Genomic DNA, 21,169 nt, shown 5'->3' on the forward strand with positions numbered 1-21,169 from the left:
GCAGCATCCACTTACAACCTTGGTCTCATCTATGACAAACCGCCTTATATATTTTCTTGGATGACTCATTAACCTCGATCTCATGACAATTTTATATGTTGTAAATTCACATCGCCCTACTGAGGCGCGCCTTGTCATCGAAAAGCATTTTGTTATAGAGCTCTGTTTGTCTAGTTTCATCCCACATTGTTGTACGAATGTCATAAAGATCCCTTGTGAGGGCATCCACATATGGCATACTTGGCAAGTGATCAAGGTTAGGAATCTACCTTGAATGAAAGGGCACACGCGACGCGTACACCATTGGTCTAACGGTAGGTGGAGTCTGCATATACGGAGTCCTTAGTTGTGGCATCATGTTCCATAGTCAAATCAGGTTGCTCATTCTCACTCTCATATGTGAAGTGTGATTCCTCATCGTCGCTCTCATCAGGGAAGGGTTTATCATCTCCGAACTCATTAGCATTATTGTCATAATCACTGTCATCTTCCTCACTCTATGCATCTGCCATATCCTGATTCAATATATCATCATCGCCCAACTGAGTTAGGACAAGACCGTCATGTTGCTCGTTTTTATTGCACAACTAATAAAATAATGAGTAGTTTAGAGTCATCCTTAACATAATATATTAACTTTATCTCTTAACATACAATTCATAATTTGTGGATAGCCCATGATGCACATTATCGAGTTAGTGATGAATCGTGGATGGACCAACATGATCCACACCTCCAAAATTAGGTATATTCCAACTGTTGGTTGGTTCATAACTTTTAAAATTCATATCTAGCCGTAACCACTATGAAAGATGTAAGAGTTAGTACGATTACGATACATAAAAGGAATAATTATACTACAACAAGGAAAATTAAAATTTACCTCTCGACTTGTGTATTTTGAAAACTTGGCGACCCTCCATGCACCTGCATTGGGGGAGAAATTATGTCCTCGATCTTCATTAGTCCGTGGAGATAAGTTTTGATCTAGCCAGACACTTTCATATGGAACCTTTTTAGACAAAACAGCTCCAAATACACAACCAGATAGTTGAGTGTTAGCCATTGCGGAGCATCAAAATTGTTGACGTCTTGAGACTTGACATACATTTCCAACATAGTTAACACAAAATCATCCCGGTGTTCATTAGGAGTCCTCAAAAAATCTTATAGATTTTCATTGTCATTGACGTTAAACTCGGCATAACAAGCAATCCCTTGCGGAGTAAGCGAATACAGATATCTTTCGCTTACCTTAAGATTAACCAAACATTTACTCACACTAATTCTTTTACAAATTAGAGATATCAATATGTCGTACTCCAATGTGAGTGGCACCTTAATAATACTTTATAGAGAACAATTATAATGTACCGAGTTATTCTCCACCATAATGTCACCAACCCAATATAATGCAATCCTAACTTTTCGCTCATCAGACATTATAGCAAAATTCAAAAATAAAAATGCATATATTGATGAATAGGAAGTGATACAAAAGATGTTGAAGAATGAGTTTTTCAGAATGATTTTTTGAAGAATGAATGTTTGGTCTTAAGTAAGCAACTATCCAAAGCGAGGGGATGGCAAGTGTTAAATATAATGCATATAGTATATGCGATGTACATAACACATATAATACATGCGCTATACACTGAATTATTATGGGTTTGCAAATACTGAATATAGCGCATGTATTACATGCACTATACCTTAACGAAGTAACTGTCCGTTAAGGTATATGGTATTTAAAACATGCGCTATACATAGTATTGTATTCAAAATATTTTTCTGCCTATTTTTGTCTATTGAGTCCAAAAAGGCAACCTTTTGGTTCTAGACTTCCTTATTAAGTACTCATACTCGTTAAGAAAATTTTCCTTATTAATATAATAGCATGTTTGGCCAAGCTTCTCCAATTTTAAAAGTACTTTTTTTATAAAAAGATGGAGTGTTTGACCAAACTTTTGGAAGAAAAAAAAATAATTTTGAGAAGAAGCATAAGAAATTTTGGAGAAGTAGAAAAAAGTACCTACTCTTCAAAAATACTTTTTTGAAAAGCACTTTTGAGAAAAATACACTTAAAAGCAGTTTTTAAAAGCTTGGCCAAATACTAATTGCTACTCAAAAGTATTTTTTAAATTAATTAGTCAAATATAAATTGCTTCTCACTAAAAGTAATTTAAATTTTTTTTTTTAAATAAACTGATTTTTATAGCTTGGCCAAACAGGTGATAAGTATACGAAGGAAAAAAAAATTTCTTCAACGTTATAACTAAAAGGAGAAAAAAAGAAAAGCAAGCCCCCCACGAAAAGACAAAGGAAAAGACAACAGACAAGAAAACAATTGTCAGACAGACGAGGGTTTTATGTTTGTCTCCAAGAATTGAAAATTTGGACTTATTTTCTGCACCCCCTTTTTCTTTCTTCTTCAATAATTGTCAAAACAAAATCTTCACTGTCCCTACTGCTATATCCTTTGTTGCTAGAATACACTTTGCCCCCCAACACACACACACACACACACTATAACACACAGAGATAATCAAGAATGATGGAGGGTGGCAACAACAAAGAGGAAGCAGGTCCATCACGTGGCCTTAACTTTAATGAAGACAAGAGAAAGGAGGAATTAGAAGAGGGAGATAGTGAGGAAGATGAGCATAATCAAGATCCTGCTGCTGATATTATTACAACAAGTTATGTACCTGGTCCTCTCCTTTCTCTCAAAGATCAAATTGAAAAGGACAAGGTTCTCTCTTTCTCTTGAAACTCAAAAAGCTTTGAACTTTATTTGGCTTACAGCTTGAAAATAGAAGTGGGTCTCTCTTATATCTGTTATCTTTATGTATTTTTGATGTATCATGGGCGTTTCATTTCCTTATACTATTTTAGGGTTCTGCTTATCTGGTTTTGGCATCTATATATGCATTTGTTATTTCATTTGTTTCTTGCATATTTCTTTTTCAAAGATCATTGCTTTTGGTGATGTATATTGTTTCTTCAGGCAGTGATTTTTTGAATTTGTATCTACCCACCCCCCAAAAGAAATAAATGGAAAAGAAGAAAAACAAAATAGGACCACCAATTTTGATATTATAAAGGAGAGAGAAAGGTTTGTTTGGTGCTTTTGGGGGCTGAATTTGAGCTTTTTCCTGAATACAGTAAGTGATTTTTGTGTGGGATTCATGTACTGACAATATTTAATCTAGAGAATTTTTATGCTGTGACATTTTAAGTATTCCTTATTCTGCTTTGGCGTCAAGTTTGGCTTGGAGTCGCCTTGATTTTTGCTTACTCCAGTGGGATTTTTTCTCTCCTTACATTCTTGAAATTGAAACAATCTCTTAGTTGCATCAGAAAATTCATTTGAGGAAATTTCTATGCTGTACCATATAGGCCATTCCTTCTCAATCTACCTTGATTCTTGCTCACTCCGTCTGAATTTTTTTTTGTGCCTTACATTATTTTAATTTGAGATCGTCTCTTGCATTGGAAGATTCAGTAAATCTTTTTCCATATTTTGCAGTCGCGGATCCAGGATTTTGGATTCATCGGTGCTTAACATTTTTTTACATAAAATTACTACTATTCGCGTAGTACATGTACAACTATTTGAATACGACGATGAAAAAAAAGTAAAGGAGAAAACTCATATTAATATTATCGGCGCTGTGAATCTGTGATGAGAACAACTGGCAAGAAAAAAGAGCGGTGAGTTTTGCCGCTTTGGAGGAACTATTCGTCTTTAGAAGGGGTTGAACTTTGGAATCTATTGCAGATTTTCTTTTCCTTTGCTATAGAGAATTAGGTAAACCAAAAAAAACAGGTAAACAAAAGTCAGTGAAATATATGAAAAAAGTAGTGTTGGGTTAAGAAAGTGTACTTGAAATAATTTAAAAAAAGGCCTAACTGAGGGAAACATTTTTCTTTTAAGAAAAAAAGAAGAAGAAAGAAAGTAGCTTGAATAGAAGAAAAAAGGAATAGTTTACCAGCTGGTTAAAAAGGACTTATGCTAGGATTGAGTTTCGAACACTCGCCCGCTCAGGGGCGGACGCACGTTTATCGGTGTCATCCGACACCACTTTGTTGACAAATTTTTAGTTTACATATGTGAATAATATGCAAAACAAATAGGCTAAATAGTAAAGAATGACACTTCTTAACGCTAGAGCTTCATTGGCGTGCTGGTAATGCGCTGTAGTATTCCTTTGGAGGTGGAAGGTTCGATTCCCGCTTAGTCGATGTATTTTTTTAAAATTTTGAGCCTTTTTTTGGAAAAATGTAGAAGCCAGCAAGGCTTGATCCTTCGACTCCTAACATAAAAATGGAGTTACTAAACCAATTTAACCTGCATCCATTGCTGCCAATAAAAATTTAAGCATCTGGAACCTCTGGTTCCTTACCTTTTTTTTAAGTCCAACTCAGTACCTAATGAGTCTATTATGAATTAAAAAAAGTATTTAATCATATTTTTTGCTGAGTCTATTATGGATAAATTTTCAAAAACTGAAAACACGTCGATGGAGATTTGTAACAGTATACTTGAATTGTGTTTTTTGTAAATATAACTTTGTTAGAGTGATTTATTCATTCATTACTTCTTTAAACATCAACACTGCTTACCAAAAATCTTGCGTACGTCCCTGCGCCCGCTAACAACATTAAGTCTCCAGCATCCTTCCTTAACCAAAGCACCCATTAGAGTTTTTCTTTCCTAGGTGCTTTCTGATCTTTTATACCGTTTTATTAAATTTTCTATAGAACTATACCTACCCTAAGTTGAGATTAATGGGTGCTTGAACATCCAAAATTAATATATAGATCCGCCCCTGATATTTTGAATTTCCATATGGTTATTCTTGTCTGCACAGGAGGATGAGAGCTTGAGGAGGTGGAAAGAGAAGCTGCTTGGTTGCCTGGAAAGTGACTTAAATGGTTTGTCTGTCTTTTGACAAGCTTTGTTCCTAATCATAGCATACCACTTACTCTGACATTAGCCTTTAAATCTTATTTAATGACTATTTGGATCAATTTTTTAGGACAAATGGAACCTGAAGTTAAGTTCCACTCAGTTGGAATCCTTTCCTCTGACTTTGAGGAGATAAATACTCCTTTGCCTATAAAAGAAGGCCAGAGCAAATCTGTTCTCTTTACGCTCAAGGAGGGCTCAGAGTACCGGCTTAAGCTAACATTTAGTGTTCTGCACAATATTGTTTCTGGCTTGGCTTACACAAATACAGTATGGAAGGCCGGTCTTCAAGGTTTGATTTCTATAGTCTCATTTCCTATTTCTTTTGCTCTCCCTTGTTTATGAACGCATTATTGGCCAGTCAAGCACCAAAGGGATTTAATACTAGCATTTTCATTGTGTAGTTTTCAGACAAAATGATTACCTTTACTTATTTGAGCAGAGGAGTTCTTCGAGTTGTGCATTTATCAACTGAAAAGACCGCGTTATAGTGTGTGAATTGAATCATTACTTTAGAATTATTAGTCATGTAGATTATGTGTGATTTTGGTGAAGCAGTTAAAATGGAATATGGTTTTGCACTAGGTGTTCCGCAAATCCCGATATCCAAGTTTGGCCTGGAGTAGAGACCAAACGACTTGGTCTCCAAGTTTGCGGACTCTTTCTTACCATTCTTGGCTGGAATCTAAACAAATGTTGCCTGATTTCTTTTTCTAAGATAATGGAATTCCCTTGGTTGAAAGAGATTCATTTATGTGTGAATAGTCTCGCATAATAGTTTTTCTTTATCTTGGTTTCCCTTTACCAGGAGGTATAGATACATTTGTGTCTATAAAACTGCGGACAATTTGAGGCAAGGTGTGCCTTCTTTTCCTTTTTGATAAAGTAAGGCGTGCCAATTGTGGAATAGAACTAGAGAGAGTAGGAAGGAAGAGGTTTGGTTACTGGTTCTTCATCAGTTAGAAAGAGTGGAAGGGACTTCAGTTGGGTTGGTTAGAGACTATAAATCCAAGTGTGAAATTTAATATTATTCTCATAGTGATTGATTAGAGACTATAACCAAGTATGAAATTTATTAATATCCTCATAGTGAAAGAACAATACATCTCCCCATGGATGTAGACCTTATAGTTGTCGAACACATACAATTTTTTTGCCTTTCTGATTCTATTATCTTTAGTTTTGATTTTAGTTTTCATCAATTTCACGCATTTGTATCAACTTGATTCACTGTTTCACTAAAAGGGCTGCACAACGGCTCAAGGTTATTTTCCCAACATTAGGCATGGAAGTCTAACCTAAAATTAAACAAGTGTTACCTCTACTTTCACTCTTCACTTCTGTTATTTTCTTTCCTTACATATCAATGTTTGTTCGTTTCGATGTCAGTTGATCAAAGTAAGGGAATGCTGGGCACCTTTGCTCCTCAGCGAGAACCTTATATACATATGTTAGAAGAGGAGACCACTCCATCAGGTGCACTTGCAAGAGGAATATATACAGCTAAACTTAAGGTGTGAGCATTTATATTCCTACTGGATCCAATATCAGTCAGTATTTTTCATTTCATTAGTCAAATGAAGCATGCTGTAAGTCGATTTTGTCCACAAGAATAAATGTAGTACAGTTTTAACGTTTAACATCCCACTGATAATAGATTTTAGTGTGTCCTCATGATAGTACTGATTTTAACCTTTAATTTTCCCATTGTTTTCGAGTCGGCTCTAGATGATATAGGCGAGACTCGTATTCACATATTGAATAAGTAGAATTCACATCGCCTTCTTGTTGAGCGTGTGCTGGTCATGATAGTGCATGGTGTTTTTACACTATCAAATTATGGTGACCTACAATAACATGTAAGTGCCTACTAGAAGCCTAACTCGTAACCTAGAACATGAAGTAAAATAACCAGCTATTGCCCGTTAAAATATATCGAGTAGTGTAAAAGACGACGTTTTTGCTTTTGTGTCCGTCCTTTTGGCTCTATTGCCTGTACAAGGAATTATGTGGGTGTTCCACAACTTTGTGGCTTTGTATTTCTGTTGCCTCTTTATCAATTTTCATGTTTTGTTTCAATCTATAATTCATATTGGTGAGCAAGTAGTTGATGAATTTGGGTTTTTCTGCAGTTTGTGGATGATGATAAAAGATGTTATTTGGAGCTCAACTATTCGTTTGAAATAAGCAAGGGTAGGTAGCCAAGCCGAGATGTGTCAGCTCTTTCTGGCCTTCTTGGACTCTGAATATTCTGTTGAAGTCTTGTCTTTGGATTTGGAAATGTACCTTTGCTTACTACTACATAGCAATAGCTTAGCAAATGGAATATGATTTACTTTTACAGTTGATCTGTTGCACTTGCTGCCTTGCCTTGTATGAGATTTGCCTGCTTCTTATGTTACTTGCTACTTACAGTCCTTTTATTATGATTTATGGATAGTGCAAAGGGCTTTTAATTATAAAAACTTGCTCTAGTAGATGTCAATATAGGCTTCGATTACTTACTCGTGTCTTTGTGAAGTTTACAGTATGAATTTGCTTTGTTTTAATTCCCAATGTTTCACGATTCTTGACTAGTTTAATTATTTTTTTCCAATTTTTTATCTTATAAAACACTAATAATAATATTGTCATATCAAAAATGATATCTTGATGCTATTTCCTGAGGAACTCCAAAACTTCTATAAGGTTTTTGCTTCTTACGTGGTTAACAGTATAAAAAAAATTTAGTTGAATAATAATACTCTATAGTTATGATGAAGGAAAATGATCCTACAAAAATTTCGTATATTTTATTGATTTTTTGTAAAGAGATATAACTAAAAAAACATTTGTAATGGACCATAAAGGTCTCTCCATTGAAGCCACTAAATTCGAATTACAAGTGTTTCGAATTGTTAGTTTTTCGGGGTATTGTACCATTTCCTCTAAGGACAAAGTTTTAAAATAGGTGTTTGCAACGTGATTATGGAAGTGAAAGAAACAACAAGTAATAATAGAAATCTAAAGAATAAGAAAACGCAAGAATAACACTAAGTAATTCATTAAAGTTACTAGAACACGTACATACAACGCTCGACTACCTAACACTCTACCTTAATTCTCAACCTCCACACTTTCCTATCTTAGGTTATGTCCTCAGTAAGCTAGAGCATCGCAATGTCTTGCCTAATCGCCTTTCTCAATACTTCTTCGGCGTACCTCTACCTCTCATTGGGCCCTCCAAGACCAGTCTCTCACACCTCCTCACTGGGACATCTGTGCTTATCCTGTACACATGCCCGAACCATTGAAGTCTTGTTTCCCGCATCTTGGCCTCCATCAGGGCCACACCCAGCTTGTCCCGAATAGCCTCATTTCTAATTCATCTAACTTGGTATGCCCACACATCCATCTCAACGTTCTCATTTCAGCCACCTTCATCTTCTGGACATGTGAGTTCTTGACTGGCCAACACTTAGTCTCATAACACATAGTCGGTCTGACCACCGTTCTATAGAACTTACTTTTAAGTTTTGGTGGCACATTCTTATCGCACAAAATATTGGAAGTGAGCCTCCTTTTCATCCATCCCGCTCCATTACGATGTATGACATTCTCGTCAATCTCCCAATTCCCTTGTATAATTGACCCAAGGTGCTTGAAAATTTCTCTCATAGGGATGTGAATCAAGCCTCACTTCTTCGTCCACCACCTGAGTTATACCACTGAACTTGCACTCCAAGTATTCTGTTTTGGTCCTCCTCAACTTGAAACCTTTAGACTCCAGTGTCTGCCTCCAAACCTCTAACCTCTCGTTAACACCGCCTCACATCTCGGTCTCGTTAATCAGTACAATATCATATGCAAATATTATGCACCACAGAACCTCCCCTTGAATGTGGCGTGTCAGTGCGTCGATCACCAGGGCTGACACCTGGTGCAACCCCATCCTCCCACTTTCCTCTTCCGAGTCTTAGCTCCATCATACATGTCCTTAATAGCCCGTTTCTTTATTTTATTTTTTTAACTTTGCTTTCTGTGTATATCTTCTAAATATGATACTTGATGCTTTTGTTACATGCATACGACATATGCATATTGCATTTTACATATGCATGAGACCTAATAGTGGATTCTTGGACACTAGAAGGGTGTTAGATTGATGTATGTTGAGTCTTTATCATGCATAGACATTTTATACTCATATAAGAACATTCGTATAAATGTTATTTGGAAATTGATGTGAAATTGGGTCTCTAACATGCATAGGTACTTTACATTCATGTAAAAATATTCGAGTTAATGCTGTTTGGTGCAAATCTCCTTTGTATTCGAATTTGGTGTAATTGTGTATGCTTTGATATGGTTATTTAGAAAAGCATCCTTATTACCTTCTTTTTAGATTGCGCACCTTATTAATGATATCTGCTATTTTCTTGGTTGTTTCTTGGTTATATCTCTGTACTGTATATGCTTATGACTTTGCACATGTTATATAAAGTGAGTGTCTTTTGATTAAACCTCGCCGTTACTTTATTGAGGTTAGTCTTGATACTTATTGAGTATATGTGATCGGTTGTACTCATACTACACTTTTGCACGTTGCGTTCAGATTCTGGAGCTGAACTGTTGCGAAAGCCGAGAGCTAGCATTGGAGATATTAGGGGTGGCGGGTTGAGTTGAATTTGGGCGGGTCAAGATAGGCTGAAGCAATAAATGGGCCATTGCCTAGCCTTGCCGAAGGTTTACTTGGGCTAAGATGGGTTGGGTCAAGATGGGCTAAACAATGGTCATAACCCAACCCGCCAAATTTGAACCATATTTTGCATATTTTTGAGAAACTTAAAATATCAAGATGCTTTTCTTTAATTGCAAATGTTTTCACTCATGCTTTTCCAAATAGAGTTAATTTGTTATACTTTCTGGATATAAAAGAAAAACTCAAAGGTGATTCAAAGTAATAACGATATTCACAGTAAGCATTTTCTCATAAATTTACTACATTTGTAATTCTTTTTCTATTTCCTTCATCAATTGGTATAAATAGATTTGATTGCTTCTATATCTCAGTTAGACTTGTACTTTAATTTTTTATTTAGAAGTTAAGGATATTGAATGTTATTACAAATAAAACTCAATGTATTTAATTGGCTGGTTAGTGAAATTTAATTACAAAGAGAATTTTATACCTTGGAAGCAAAAACTTATTTTAGGCAAAACTTTTAGAATTTGCTAAGAAACTACTAGTATGATATAAAATAATGACTTATTTCCACAAAAGTTACGTAATGAAAACGTTCAAATATATAAAATTTGTGGAACTAAAAAAAAGGGCCTAGTGTAAGATTAGGAAGAAAAAAGGTAAAAATTGCACGGGCGCCCTATTTGGTCGCCCCCATTTAACCTATACCATTTTTTTTTTAAAACTTTTAACTTGTACCCACTTTTTAAACAACTTCAACCCCCTTTCTCCTCCTCCTTCTCTTCCTCAAAGTTATATCCGCCCTCAACCTCTTTCTGAAGTCCGTGACTAAAGGTCCCTGCTTGATTGAATGGTGGCAATAGATGCGTTGAAGCAGCAACTAACTGAAACTAAGTGGTTTAAATAAATAAATCAGCTTATCATAAATCTGTATAAGTACGTTGAAAACTTTTCGTTGTAGAAAAAATGCACAGATCTTTTATCTGTTTATGCTGAGACTAACTGGTTTGAATCACAACGAAAACCTCTTTGTTTGTGCCATCTCTTAACATCATCTGTTTTGATGGATGGTTTAATTTAAGCCTCTGGGAAGCATGAAAACCATAAGCTAGTTACAAAACAAGAACTTCAGCTCTTCGCCAGTTACAAAACAAAAACTTCAGCTCTAGAGCTGAAGTTCGCCAGTTACAAATACAAAAACTTCAGCTCTAGAGCTGAAGTTCGCCCGTTACAAATAAAAACTTCAGTTGTAGAGCTGAAGTTCGCCAGTTACAAAACAAAAACTTCAGCTTTAGAGCTGAAGTTCGCCAGTTACAAAACAAAAACTTCAGCTCTAGAGCTGAAGTTCGCCAGTTACAAACAAAAACTTCAGCTCTAGAGCTGAAGTTCGCCAGTTACAAAACAAAAACTTCAGCTCTAGAGCTGAAGTTCGTCAGTTACAAAACAAAAATTTCAGCTCTAGAGCTAAAGTTCGCCAGTTACAAAAACAAAAACTTCAGCACACTTGGTTTAGCGCACTTGCTACTTCAGGCACGTCTACTAGAATGCTGAAGTTTTGCGTGATTGCCTTTGCTACTTCAGCCCCGTATGCTGAAGTTATGCGAAAAAGCGGGTACGCTTGTAATTTTTTTTGCAAAGCAGGCACAAGTTAAAACGTGACACAAAAAGCGGGTATAGATGCAAATCCCCCAGAAAAAAGAGAAAAATCAATTTATTGGTTAGTAGTTGTCCACTTTTAAAAAGAGTACATATTCTCACTCAGTAGTTCTGCTATGGGCAGTTTGACAGGTCAGCTTTGGGCCATTTGATGGGTCAGCTTTGGGCTAATTTATTTAATGGGTTAGGATGGGTTCTGCCCAAACCATCCCATCAGGAAAATTCTTTATGCCCAACCCATTAAATGCTGGATGGATTGGGCGGTTAAATAGGTTTGGGTCATTTTTGCCAGCCCTAGAGATATACCAACGTTCCGGTTGCAATCAACCATTGTGTTGATGGTAGTTTAGGACTTGTAATTATGTTTATGTATATTCCAAACAGATGGTGTATTTTCTTCGCACCAATGTATTTATATTCGAGTAAAACCGAGCTCATGGTACGTCTCGATTTTCGATGAAGTAAACGGAGCAAGAAACGTAAATCGAGGCAAGGGTGAAATAACTGCCCTCGGGAATATCGGGGCCATGGCCCCCGGGTTCAGTTCGAATCCGAAGGCCTCGAAGAACATTACCGGACGATCGGGCACGAGCAACAGAAGGCCGTGATATCTGCGACCGGCCGTATATCACGACGTGAATCTCAACACGTATCGATAGAGAACCGGTGATTAGTTAAGCAGAAGATTTTTAACTTTTATAGAATTGTACTTAGGGTAAAACTCCCCTACTATACAAAGGGGAGTCTGACTATTCATTGACGATATTGTAACACATGCATACCAAGGCAATACACTATTATTTTCGCCGTTATTAAAAGTTATTATTCTTGTTCATCAGTGCTTGTGAGTCCGGATCGAGGGTGGATATTTCATTGAGGCTGTTGCAATGTTCGGAATCATCCTCCTCAAGCGGTTTGATAATTTACTACATCTTTTATCTATTTAATCTTTTACAATTTATCATTTGTATTGAATTAATCCGCGTATCCTTAAAACCACTTGCAAATTTAATTGTTATCCGTTTTTAGGGTAAACAGTGTGGCGCCTACCATGGGGCTAAAAATAATAGTGATTATTTGATACAAATTTCCACAACACACTCTGCTTGACTTTTGTTCTTTGAGGTCTTAATTTCAGGAAGGCTTAAAGATGTCAAACTCTTAATCTGCTCACCTAAACGTTGATGCTGAATCTGGCCACCACGGCTAGAACAACAATATAGTGCCTAGCAACGAGGTTCACCCTGTTGACCCCAAAGTGGTCCTGGTCGTAGATCCAATCGATGCTAACTCCCATGTGGCCATCAACACTAACTTGCCCACCGACCTAGAGAACAACATTTGCGGGGGAGGCAAGTCGATAGCCATGGATACATACGGCGGTGAAGGCGATGGGATCAACTTGCTGGTGATCTTCGAAATGCTACTGGCTCAACAGGTAGCGATAGCCCAGTTGCAGAACCAAAGCCGCGCTCCCAGTAGAGTTGAGCCCGAACCATCCCGGGAAAACACCCGTAGAAATGAACCAGTCATAGAAAGGCCAAGTGAAGCCGAATCCAGGACCAACCCCGAGATAATAAAGATGCTCGAGGAATTAACGAAATGAGTAAAATCGGGAGAAAAGAAAATCGAAGCTAACGACAAAAAGGTGGAGACCTAGAACTCTAGGGTCGTCCGAATAAAGAAAGCATAGAAATATATCAAAAATATATACAGTCATCCGAATGTATCCATGAAGCAAAAAGTAGGGCCTACCCCCTTTAATGAAAGCTGGCATTGTCCCCAATGCCAACTAGTCTAAACAAAGCAACAAAAATAGAGAGGGAAAGGATATAGAAGACTCCCTAAGGCATGTCTGTCTGCATGAGCTCCTGAGTGGTCCCTGGGTCCTCTGTGTGCTCGGGAACCTCAGACTGGTCTCCTGCTCTGCTGCTGGGACCTGGGCTTGGACAGGCTCCTGAGATACATCCGGTGGCTGACTGGAGGAAGTCTCTGGCGGGTCCGCCAACTGGATGACAACATCATCCGCTCTAGGAATCATCCTCCTCCTCTTCGGAGGCCTCTGTGACTGCTCCGGCTGTGGGTGGGCTGCAGGTACTGGGTCCTTAAGCAATAAGTCTAAAGGCAACTATCTGCCTTCAGTCTGTCAATATCTGCACGCAGCTCCTTCACGGACTCCTTGGAGGCCCGTGTCTTCCTTAGCTTCTTATGCTCCTTAGCAAGCTCCTTGAGAGCCTTGCTATGTGAATCAACTGCCTCAGCAAGCTTCTTCTGATTGTCGAGGATCTTCTTCTGATTTTCTAACATCTCTTTGAGCGCATCCTCGATCGACTGGGGAACCTGTGGGGCTGGAGGTGCCGACTGAGCCTCTGCAGTTGTCGTCAAGATAGACAACTTGGATGATGCTGTGGACATCCAGTTGTTGATACTGATAAAAGCCTGGCTCAGTCGGTTCCAGGCGCACCATCGATACTGAAGGGCCTGGATTCTAAGAAGTTTGTCCCCCCGAGCGCAGCTCCGAAGCCGATCCCTAAGGAGTTCCGTATGCCCGAATTTCCGAATTATAATGGAAAGAAAAATAAACATGTGACCTCGTACACATGTGCCATCAAGGGGAACGACTTGAAAGATGATGAAATTGAATCCGTACTGCTAAAGAAATTCGGAGAGACCTTGTCAAAAGGAGCCATGATATGGTATCACAACTTACCCCCTAATTCTATTGACTCGTTTGTTGTGCTTGCAGATGCCTTTGTAAAAGCGCACACCAAAACCATCAAGGTCAAAACCAGGAAGTCAAAGCTTTGCAAATTGAAGCAAACAGATAAAGAGATACTCAAGGAATTCATATCCTGGTTTCAAATGGAACGAATGGACCTGCCCCCAGTCGCGGACGATTGGTCCATTCAGGCCTTCGCCCAAGGACTCAATATTCGAAGCTCGTTGTCTTCACAGCAGTCAAAGCAAAATCTAATAGAATATCCGGTGGTAACTTGGGCCGACGTCCATAACCGGTACCAATAAAAATCAGGGTTGAAGATGATTAGCTTGGGGCCCCTTACGGGTCCGTCTATCCTGTCAGATCTAGTGACAGATCCAAAAGAGACATTGATCACGAACCAAGATCAAATAGATACCGGTATCAACCATACAACGGAGACCGAAGAGGTAATGGGTCTAGACGAAACCCTGTGAGAAGTTAAAGGAGAAGCGATCGAGGTCAAAATAACTAGGGACTCATAAGCAAAAACGGTTTTGACAGACCCATCGGGCCTAAAGAAGCTCCAAGGTTATCGGAGTACAACTTCGACGTTGATGTTGCTGCCATCGTATCTGACATCGGATGCATCAAAGACACCAAGTGGCCTCGACCTTTACAATCCGATCCTGCCCAAAGGGACCCCAACCTGATGTGTAAATATCGTGGAACTCATGGCCACAAAACTGATGATTGTCGACAACCTGAGAGAGGAAGTGGCCCGGATATTTAACAAGGATACCTCCGAGAGTTCCTAAGCGATCAAGCCAAAAATCATTTCAGGAATAGGGACTCCAATAAGCAGGTCGAGCTGGAGGAACCTCAGCACGTCATTAACATGATCATTGGTAGAGTCGACGTCCCCCAGGGGTCGATGTTAAAGCGCACCAAAGTGTTTATCACAAGGGAAAAATAGACTCGAGATTACATGCAAAAAGGAACTGTATCTTTCAATGACGAGGATGCTGAAGGAATCGTGCAACCACGCAATGATGCACTGGTAATATCTGTACTCATAAATAAATCTCGAATTAAGCGTGTGTTAATTAATCCAGGTAGCTTGACCAATATCATCAGATCGAGGGTCGTGGAGCAGTTGGGTCTGCAAGACCAGATAGTGCTTGCAGTCCGAGTCTTAAACAGGTTCAACATGGTTTGCGAGACCACTAAAGGGGAGATAACCTTACTGGTAAACACCGCCGGGACTGTTCACGACATAAAATTCTACATGATTGAAGAAGATATGAGGTACAATGCTTTATTTGGAAGGCCAAGGATTCACGACATAAGGGCAGTACCCTCGACGCTACATCAGGCGTTGAAATTTTCTACACCGAGCGGGATCAAAACATTTTACAGAGAACAACCGGCTGCAAAAGAAATGTTCATGGTTGATGAGGTGGTCCCGATATCCGCGCTTCAACATTAAAGGGTCCGGGTTCAATCACCAAGGGAGAAACCAAATAGCAATCACCGATGCCGGCCCCAACCGAACCAGAGAAGCGGGAGACAGGTGAAGAAGACGACTACGGAGTCCCTAGGTCTTTCATAGCCCTCGACGATTCCGATGCGACCAAGTCAATGTTTGAGGAGCTGGAGCAAGTCAAGTTGATCGAGTATTTGCCAGATCGAAAGGTATACCTGGGCACGGGACTAACTCCCGGGCTCAGGAACAAACTCATTGAATTCCTTATAACTAACATAGATTGCTTCGTTTTGTCCCATCTTGACATGACAGGGATCCCACCGGAAGTAACTACTCACAAGCTAATCTTGGATCCGAAGTTTCACCCGGTTAAATAGAAGAAGAGGCCTCAATCCGAAGTCAAGCATGCGTTCATCAAATATGAGGTATCCAAACTTCTTAAAATAGGCTGCATTCGGGAAGTTAAGTACCCGGATTGGTTAGCAAACATAGTGGTAGTGCCTAAAAAGGGAAATAAATTGAGAATGTGCGTAGACTATAAAGACTTAAACAAGGCATGCCCCAAAGACTCTTTCCCTTTGCCAAACATTGATCGCATGATCAATGCAACAGCTGGCCACGAGATACTCAGCTTTCTCGATGCCTACTCCGCGTACAACCAAACCCGGATGGACCCGGACGACCAAGAAAAAACTTCCTTCATCACTAAATACGGCACCTACTGTCATAATGCAACGCCATTCAGACTAAAAAACGTAGGTGCCACTTAGCAATGCCTAGTAAATTGGATGTTCAAAGAACAAATAGGAAAATCAATGGAGGTTTTCATTGACGACATGTTAGTTATGTCCCTGCGAGCAGAGGACAATGTGAAAAATTTGCAGGAAACCTTCAGCATATTGAAGAAATATAATATGAAGCTGAACCCGGAGAAATACACATTCGGAGTAGGGTTCGGAAAGTTCCTCAGATTCATGGTGTCCAATCGGGGAATTGAGATCAATCCCAACAAGACCAAGGTCATTGAGGATATCACCGTGGTGGACAATGTCAAAGCCGTTCAAAGGCTAACTAGGTACATAGCCACCTTGGGACGATTCATTTCAAGGTCCTCCGACAAGAGCCATCGGTTCTTCTCGTTATTGAAGAAGAATAACTTCTCATGGACCCCGGAGTGCCAACAAGCCTTGGAAGAACTCAAGCGATACCTTTCGAGCTTGCCTTTGTTTCATACACCGAAGGCAGATGAGCAGTTGTACCTATACTTAGCGGTATCCGAGATAGTGGTAAGTGGAGTCCTGGTCCGGGAGGATGAAGGTACGCAATTTCCTATCTACTATGTTAGCAGGACTCTAGGCGAGGCCGAAACTATGTATCCTCACCTGGAAAAATTGGCGCTCGCTTTGTTAGGCGCCTCCAGAAAGTTAAAGCCATATTTTAAGTGCCACCCCATATGTGTCGTAACTACCTACCCCTTGAGAAACATAATGCATAAACCCGAGCTCTCGGGATGATTGGCCAAATGGGCCGTGGAAATCAGCGGGTACGATATCGAATATCGACCCCAAACTGCCGTCAAATCCCAAGTTTTGGTAGACTTCGTGGCCGACTCACACCGGTCTTAGCACTCGAAGTTGAAAGGGAATTGTTGTTGAACTCGGGAACTTCCTCAGGGATTTGGACCATCTTTACGGATGGTGCCTCGAACGCAAAAGGGTCCAGACTTGGCACCGTGTTAAAGCCAACAACGGGTAATGTAGTTAGGCAATCTATTACAATTGTAAAATTGACTAACAATGAGGCCGAGTATGAGGCCATGATTGCAGGTCTCGAATTGGCTAAAAGCCTGGGGCCTGAAGTAGTCGAAGCTAAGTGTGATTCCCTCCTGGTGGTGAATTAGGTCAATGGGACGTTCGAAGTGAAAGAGGATTGAATCCGAAGATACATGGATAAACTGCAGGTAACACTGCATCTATTCAAGGAGTGGACCCTGCAACATATACCCCGAGATCAAAACAACGAAGCCGATGCTCTAGCTAACTTGGGATCGTCAGTTGATGACGATGAATTCAGCTTGGGAATGGTCGTACAACTCATGAAATCGGTAGTGGAAGAGGGCCACACCGAGATAAACTTGACAAGCTTAACCTAGGATTGGAGAAACAAGAATATAGATTACCTGAAGATCGGGAAGTTGCTCTCGGAGCCTAAAGAATCAAGAGCTCTACGCACGAAGGCGGCCAGGTTCAACCTATCTGAAGATAACACCTTATTCAGGAGAATGTTTGATGGACCACTTGACATATGTCTGAGACCGGGAGCTACCGAATATGTGTTGAGGGAAGTTCACAAGGGCACATGCAGGAATCATTCGGGTGCCGAATCGCTGGTTCGTAAGATAATCAGAGCCGACTACTACTAGATCGACATGGAGAAGATGAGAAGGATTTCGTACGAAAGTGCGATGAATGTCATAGGCATGCATTGATGATCCACCGGCCCAAGGAGTTACTACATTCGGTCTTGTCACCTTGGCCATTCATGAAATGGGGAATGGACATCGTCGGCCCCCTGCCATGGACAAGGCTCAATTTATATTATTTATGACTGACTATTTTTCTAAACGGGTTGAAGCCCAGGCATTTGTGAAAGTCAGGGAGAAAGAAGTTATTGATTTTATTTGGGACCACATAATATGTAGGTTCGGAATGCTGGCTGAGATTGTAAGCGACAACGGGAAGCAATTCATCTGCAGTAAGGTACAAATTTTTCGAGGACCATAAGATCAAAAGGATCCTATCAACACCCTATCACCCTAGTGGGAAAGGGCAGGCGGAGGCTACTAACAAGACCATACTCCAAAACTTAAAGAATATATTGACCGCTGCCAAAGGAAAATGGAAAGAAATTTTGCCCGAAGTACTATGGGCATATCGTACGACCTTAAAATCCAGTAGCGGGGCCACCCCGTTCTCATTGGTCTACGGTGCCAAAGTGCTAATACCAGTCAAAGTAGGAGAACCGAGGTTCCGATATACAACCAAAGAGTAAGACGGTGAGGCCATGAACACAAGCCTGGAACTGTTGGATGAAAGGCACGAATCCTCACTCTTACGGATGGCCGCCCAGAAGCAACGGATCAAAAGGTATTACAACTGGAGAGCCAACCTCCAAACTTCAATGTCGGGGACTTGGTGTTAAGAAAGATGACACTGAACACCCGGAACCCAAACGAAGGGAAGGTGGGACCGAATTAAGAAGGTCCATATTGAATTATCGAGATTACCGGCAAAGGTTCATACAAGCTCGAGGCAGGAAACGGGGAGCGACTACCGAACAATTGGAACGTAACCCACTTAAAATGATACTACCGCTAAGGTACGGCCCCGTTCATTCTTTTTTTTATATATCTTACGAATTGGACTAACACTTGCAGGCAACGGCCAAAGAATGATGCATCTATTAGGCCTGAAAGCACGCGTTGCACTCTTTTTCCCTTGAACCAGCTGTGATTGGGTTTTCCATCAAGGTTTTTAATGAGGCAACAATGTATCATCCTAACTTAGAACCAAAGACAGATTATGAACCGGAATCGAGAGTCACATCAACAGTATCCGAGCCCTCTTGACGATCAACCTCGAATACTGGGGCCATTACCCTCGAGTAATGATTTTAGCAAGGAAGGAAACTCTGTGCCTGAACATTCTGGGCTCGATGGATAGGACTTATTGTACGGGTCAAACGGTCAAATGAATCGTGCCCACATAGACCACTTAAGCCATAATACGAAGCTTGTACACACTCACAACCTTGTATATTGCGCACAAGAATGAAAGAAAGTTTCTGCCTTGTAGATACATATTTTCCCCCTTAAGAGTATTACATTTTGTTCCTTAAGGATATTGAGCCCAAGGGCCGTCTCTATCCGGATCCAAGAGATCACCCCCACTCGGGGGCTATCGTCCAAAATAAACCTGGATGACTTAGGTTATCGAAGCCCGGAGGCACAAAAGCCTATTAGGCAGTACCCAAATTTGAAAGGCTACGGCCACCCTTAAAACAACTCGGAGATGTCCGAAGCCCGTAATCGAAACATAAGGCCTTCAAAATTTATAACCGGTTCAAAGGCTACCCTTGGTAAAACTATAATTTAAAAACATTTAAGTAAGCACTTTGGGGAAAGATTCCGATCATACCAAGCCCCCACGAGTTTCAAATAAAGTTACATCGAGAATGGGCCTTGTCAAATCTCCGAACAAAACCTTGTTACTGCATTTTATTTCGTGCTAAGGCATTTGAAATCTTTACAATCCTAAAGAAGAAAGCAAAAGAAACAAACTCGAAAATTTCCAAAGGGAAAAAGCCTTATATATATATACATATACATATATATATATATATATATATATATATATATATATATATATATATATATATATATATATATATATATATATATATCAATAGAGATCTTTACAAAGGCCAAACGTCCTCAACAAAATGAACAAAAATACAAAAATAGAAGAAAAATCTATAAGGCACCTATGCCTGATCTCCACCGGAGCCCGTTTCGTCACCGGGGCCATCAGGGTCTTCTCCATCCTCGGGGTCACCGGAGCCTTCAGAGCCTTCCTCATCCTCGGGGTCCACCAACTTCTTGGCCTCGGCTTCGAGCCTTTTAGCATCTTCAATCTTGGCCGACAGATCAATACCTCGGGCATGGACCTCCTCGAGAGCCTCCCTTCGGGACTGCCACTTATGTACTCAACAGTAACTTTCAGGCTGTCCTGGGCTGCCTCGGCATCGGCCCTACACTGGGCCACCATCTCTTCAGCATCGACTCTAGTTATTTCTAACATAGACCATGCTGATTCAAGCTCCTTGCCAAGAGCATCCCGTTCAGCAATGGTCGAGCCCAATGAGACTGGAGGTTTTTGATTTGTTGAGCTCGAGTTTCGGCTTTCTCTTTTTCCACTCAGAGTTGGACCTCTGACGATGCCAGCTGCTCCCGGGCAGTCTCTTTCTCCGAAGCCAATTGGTCCATTTTTTCTTTCCATCCTTCAGCCATGGCCTTGACGTCATTCATCTCGGCTCGAAGTTGGTCGATCTTGTCGATCTTTTGCTGAATCTACGAGGTTTGGCCGTTAGTCACCATGTCTAACTAGTTATCACTAACTTCAAATTTCTTTACCTGTTCCACTAGGACATCATGCTCCTTCTGAGCCGCATCCAACTGGGCCTGAAGGCTCTTGAGAACTTCTTTTTGTTTCTCGCTGAGAAGCTTATACGAGTACCTCTTCTTAGTGAGCTCCCTAACCTCGGCCTCGAGCTGGTTAACCTCAGCCTGATACCTGAGAAAACTTTCATGGTGAAGAGCCAAAGCCTACAAAAAGATAAGAGAGAGAAGACATGAGGGATATTAAAAACTTAGTCAGAACACAAAAAGGCGTAATGACACCTTACCCGGCTCAGCACCTGCTGTGCTTTGTTGAACAAGCATGGCACATCCATCTCCTTCATTTTCGCCTGGTCTTCTTCGGTTACCGGGCATCGGAGATATCTCGCCACTCGAACGGGGGCAGAAAAACCCGGGCATCCTCCGGGATGGTGATAGTTATCGATCTCCTGCGGTCGGGATCCGCACTCGGGGCGGGGAACCTGTTGATCAGTTTT

The 21,169-nt window shown here is 40.3% G+C and overlaps 2 protein-coding genes across 2 annotated transcripts; both read left to right on the forward strand.

Annotated features, from left to right (window-relative positions):
- On the forward strand, positions 2,330-7,437 carry LOC109229277 (rho GDP-dissociation inhibitor 1-like). Its single transcript, XM_019394667.1, has 5 exons — positions 2,330-2,752; positions 4,875-4,938; positions 5,043-5,264; positions 6,362-6,486; positions 7,105-7,437. Exons 1-5 carry the CDS (start codon positions 2,552-2,554, stop codon positions 7,171-7,173), a joined length of 681 nt encoding a protein of 226 aa, XP_019250212.1. The 5' UTR covers positions 2,330-2,551; the 3' UTR covers positions 7,174-7,437.
- On the forward strand, positions 14,999-15,499 carry LOC109237625. Its single transcript, XM_019403948.1, has one exon. It carries the CDS (start codon positions 14,999-15,001, stop codon positions 15,497-15,499), a length of 501 nt encoding a protein of 166 aa, XP_019259493.1.

The sequence above is a fragment of the Nicotiana attenuata genome, chromosome 1, assembly GCF_001879085.1.
Source record: "Nicotiana attenuata strain UT chromosome 1, NIATTr2, whole genome shotgun sequence".
Lineage (NCBI taxonomy): Eukaryota > Viridiplantae > Streptophyta > Magnoliopsida > Solanales > Solanaceae > Nicotiana > Nicotiana attenuata.

Excerpts from the sequence above, each read along its gene's own strand:
- LOC109229277 (XM_019394667.1), top strand. The coding sequence starts at position 2,552 with ATGATGGAGGGTGGCAACAACAAAGAGGAAGCAGGTCCATCACGTGGC. Across the intron at positions 4,939-5,042 it reads CCTGGAAAGTGACTTAAATG|GACAAATGGAACCTGAAGTT; the intron begins GTTTGTCTGTCT and ends TCAATTTTTTAG. Across the intron at positions 5,265-6,361 it reads ATGGAAGGCCGGTCTTCAAG|TTGATCAAAGTAAGGGAATG; the intron begins GTTTGATTTCTA and ends TTTCGATGTCAG.
- LOC109237625 (XM_019403948.1), top strand. The coding sequence starts at position 14,999 with ATGCAAAAAGGAACTGTATCTTTCAATGACGAGGATGCTGAAGGAATC.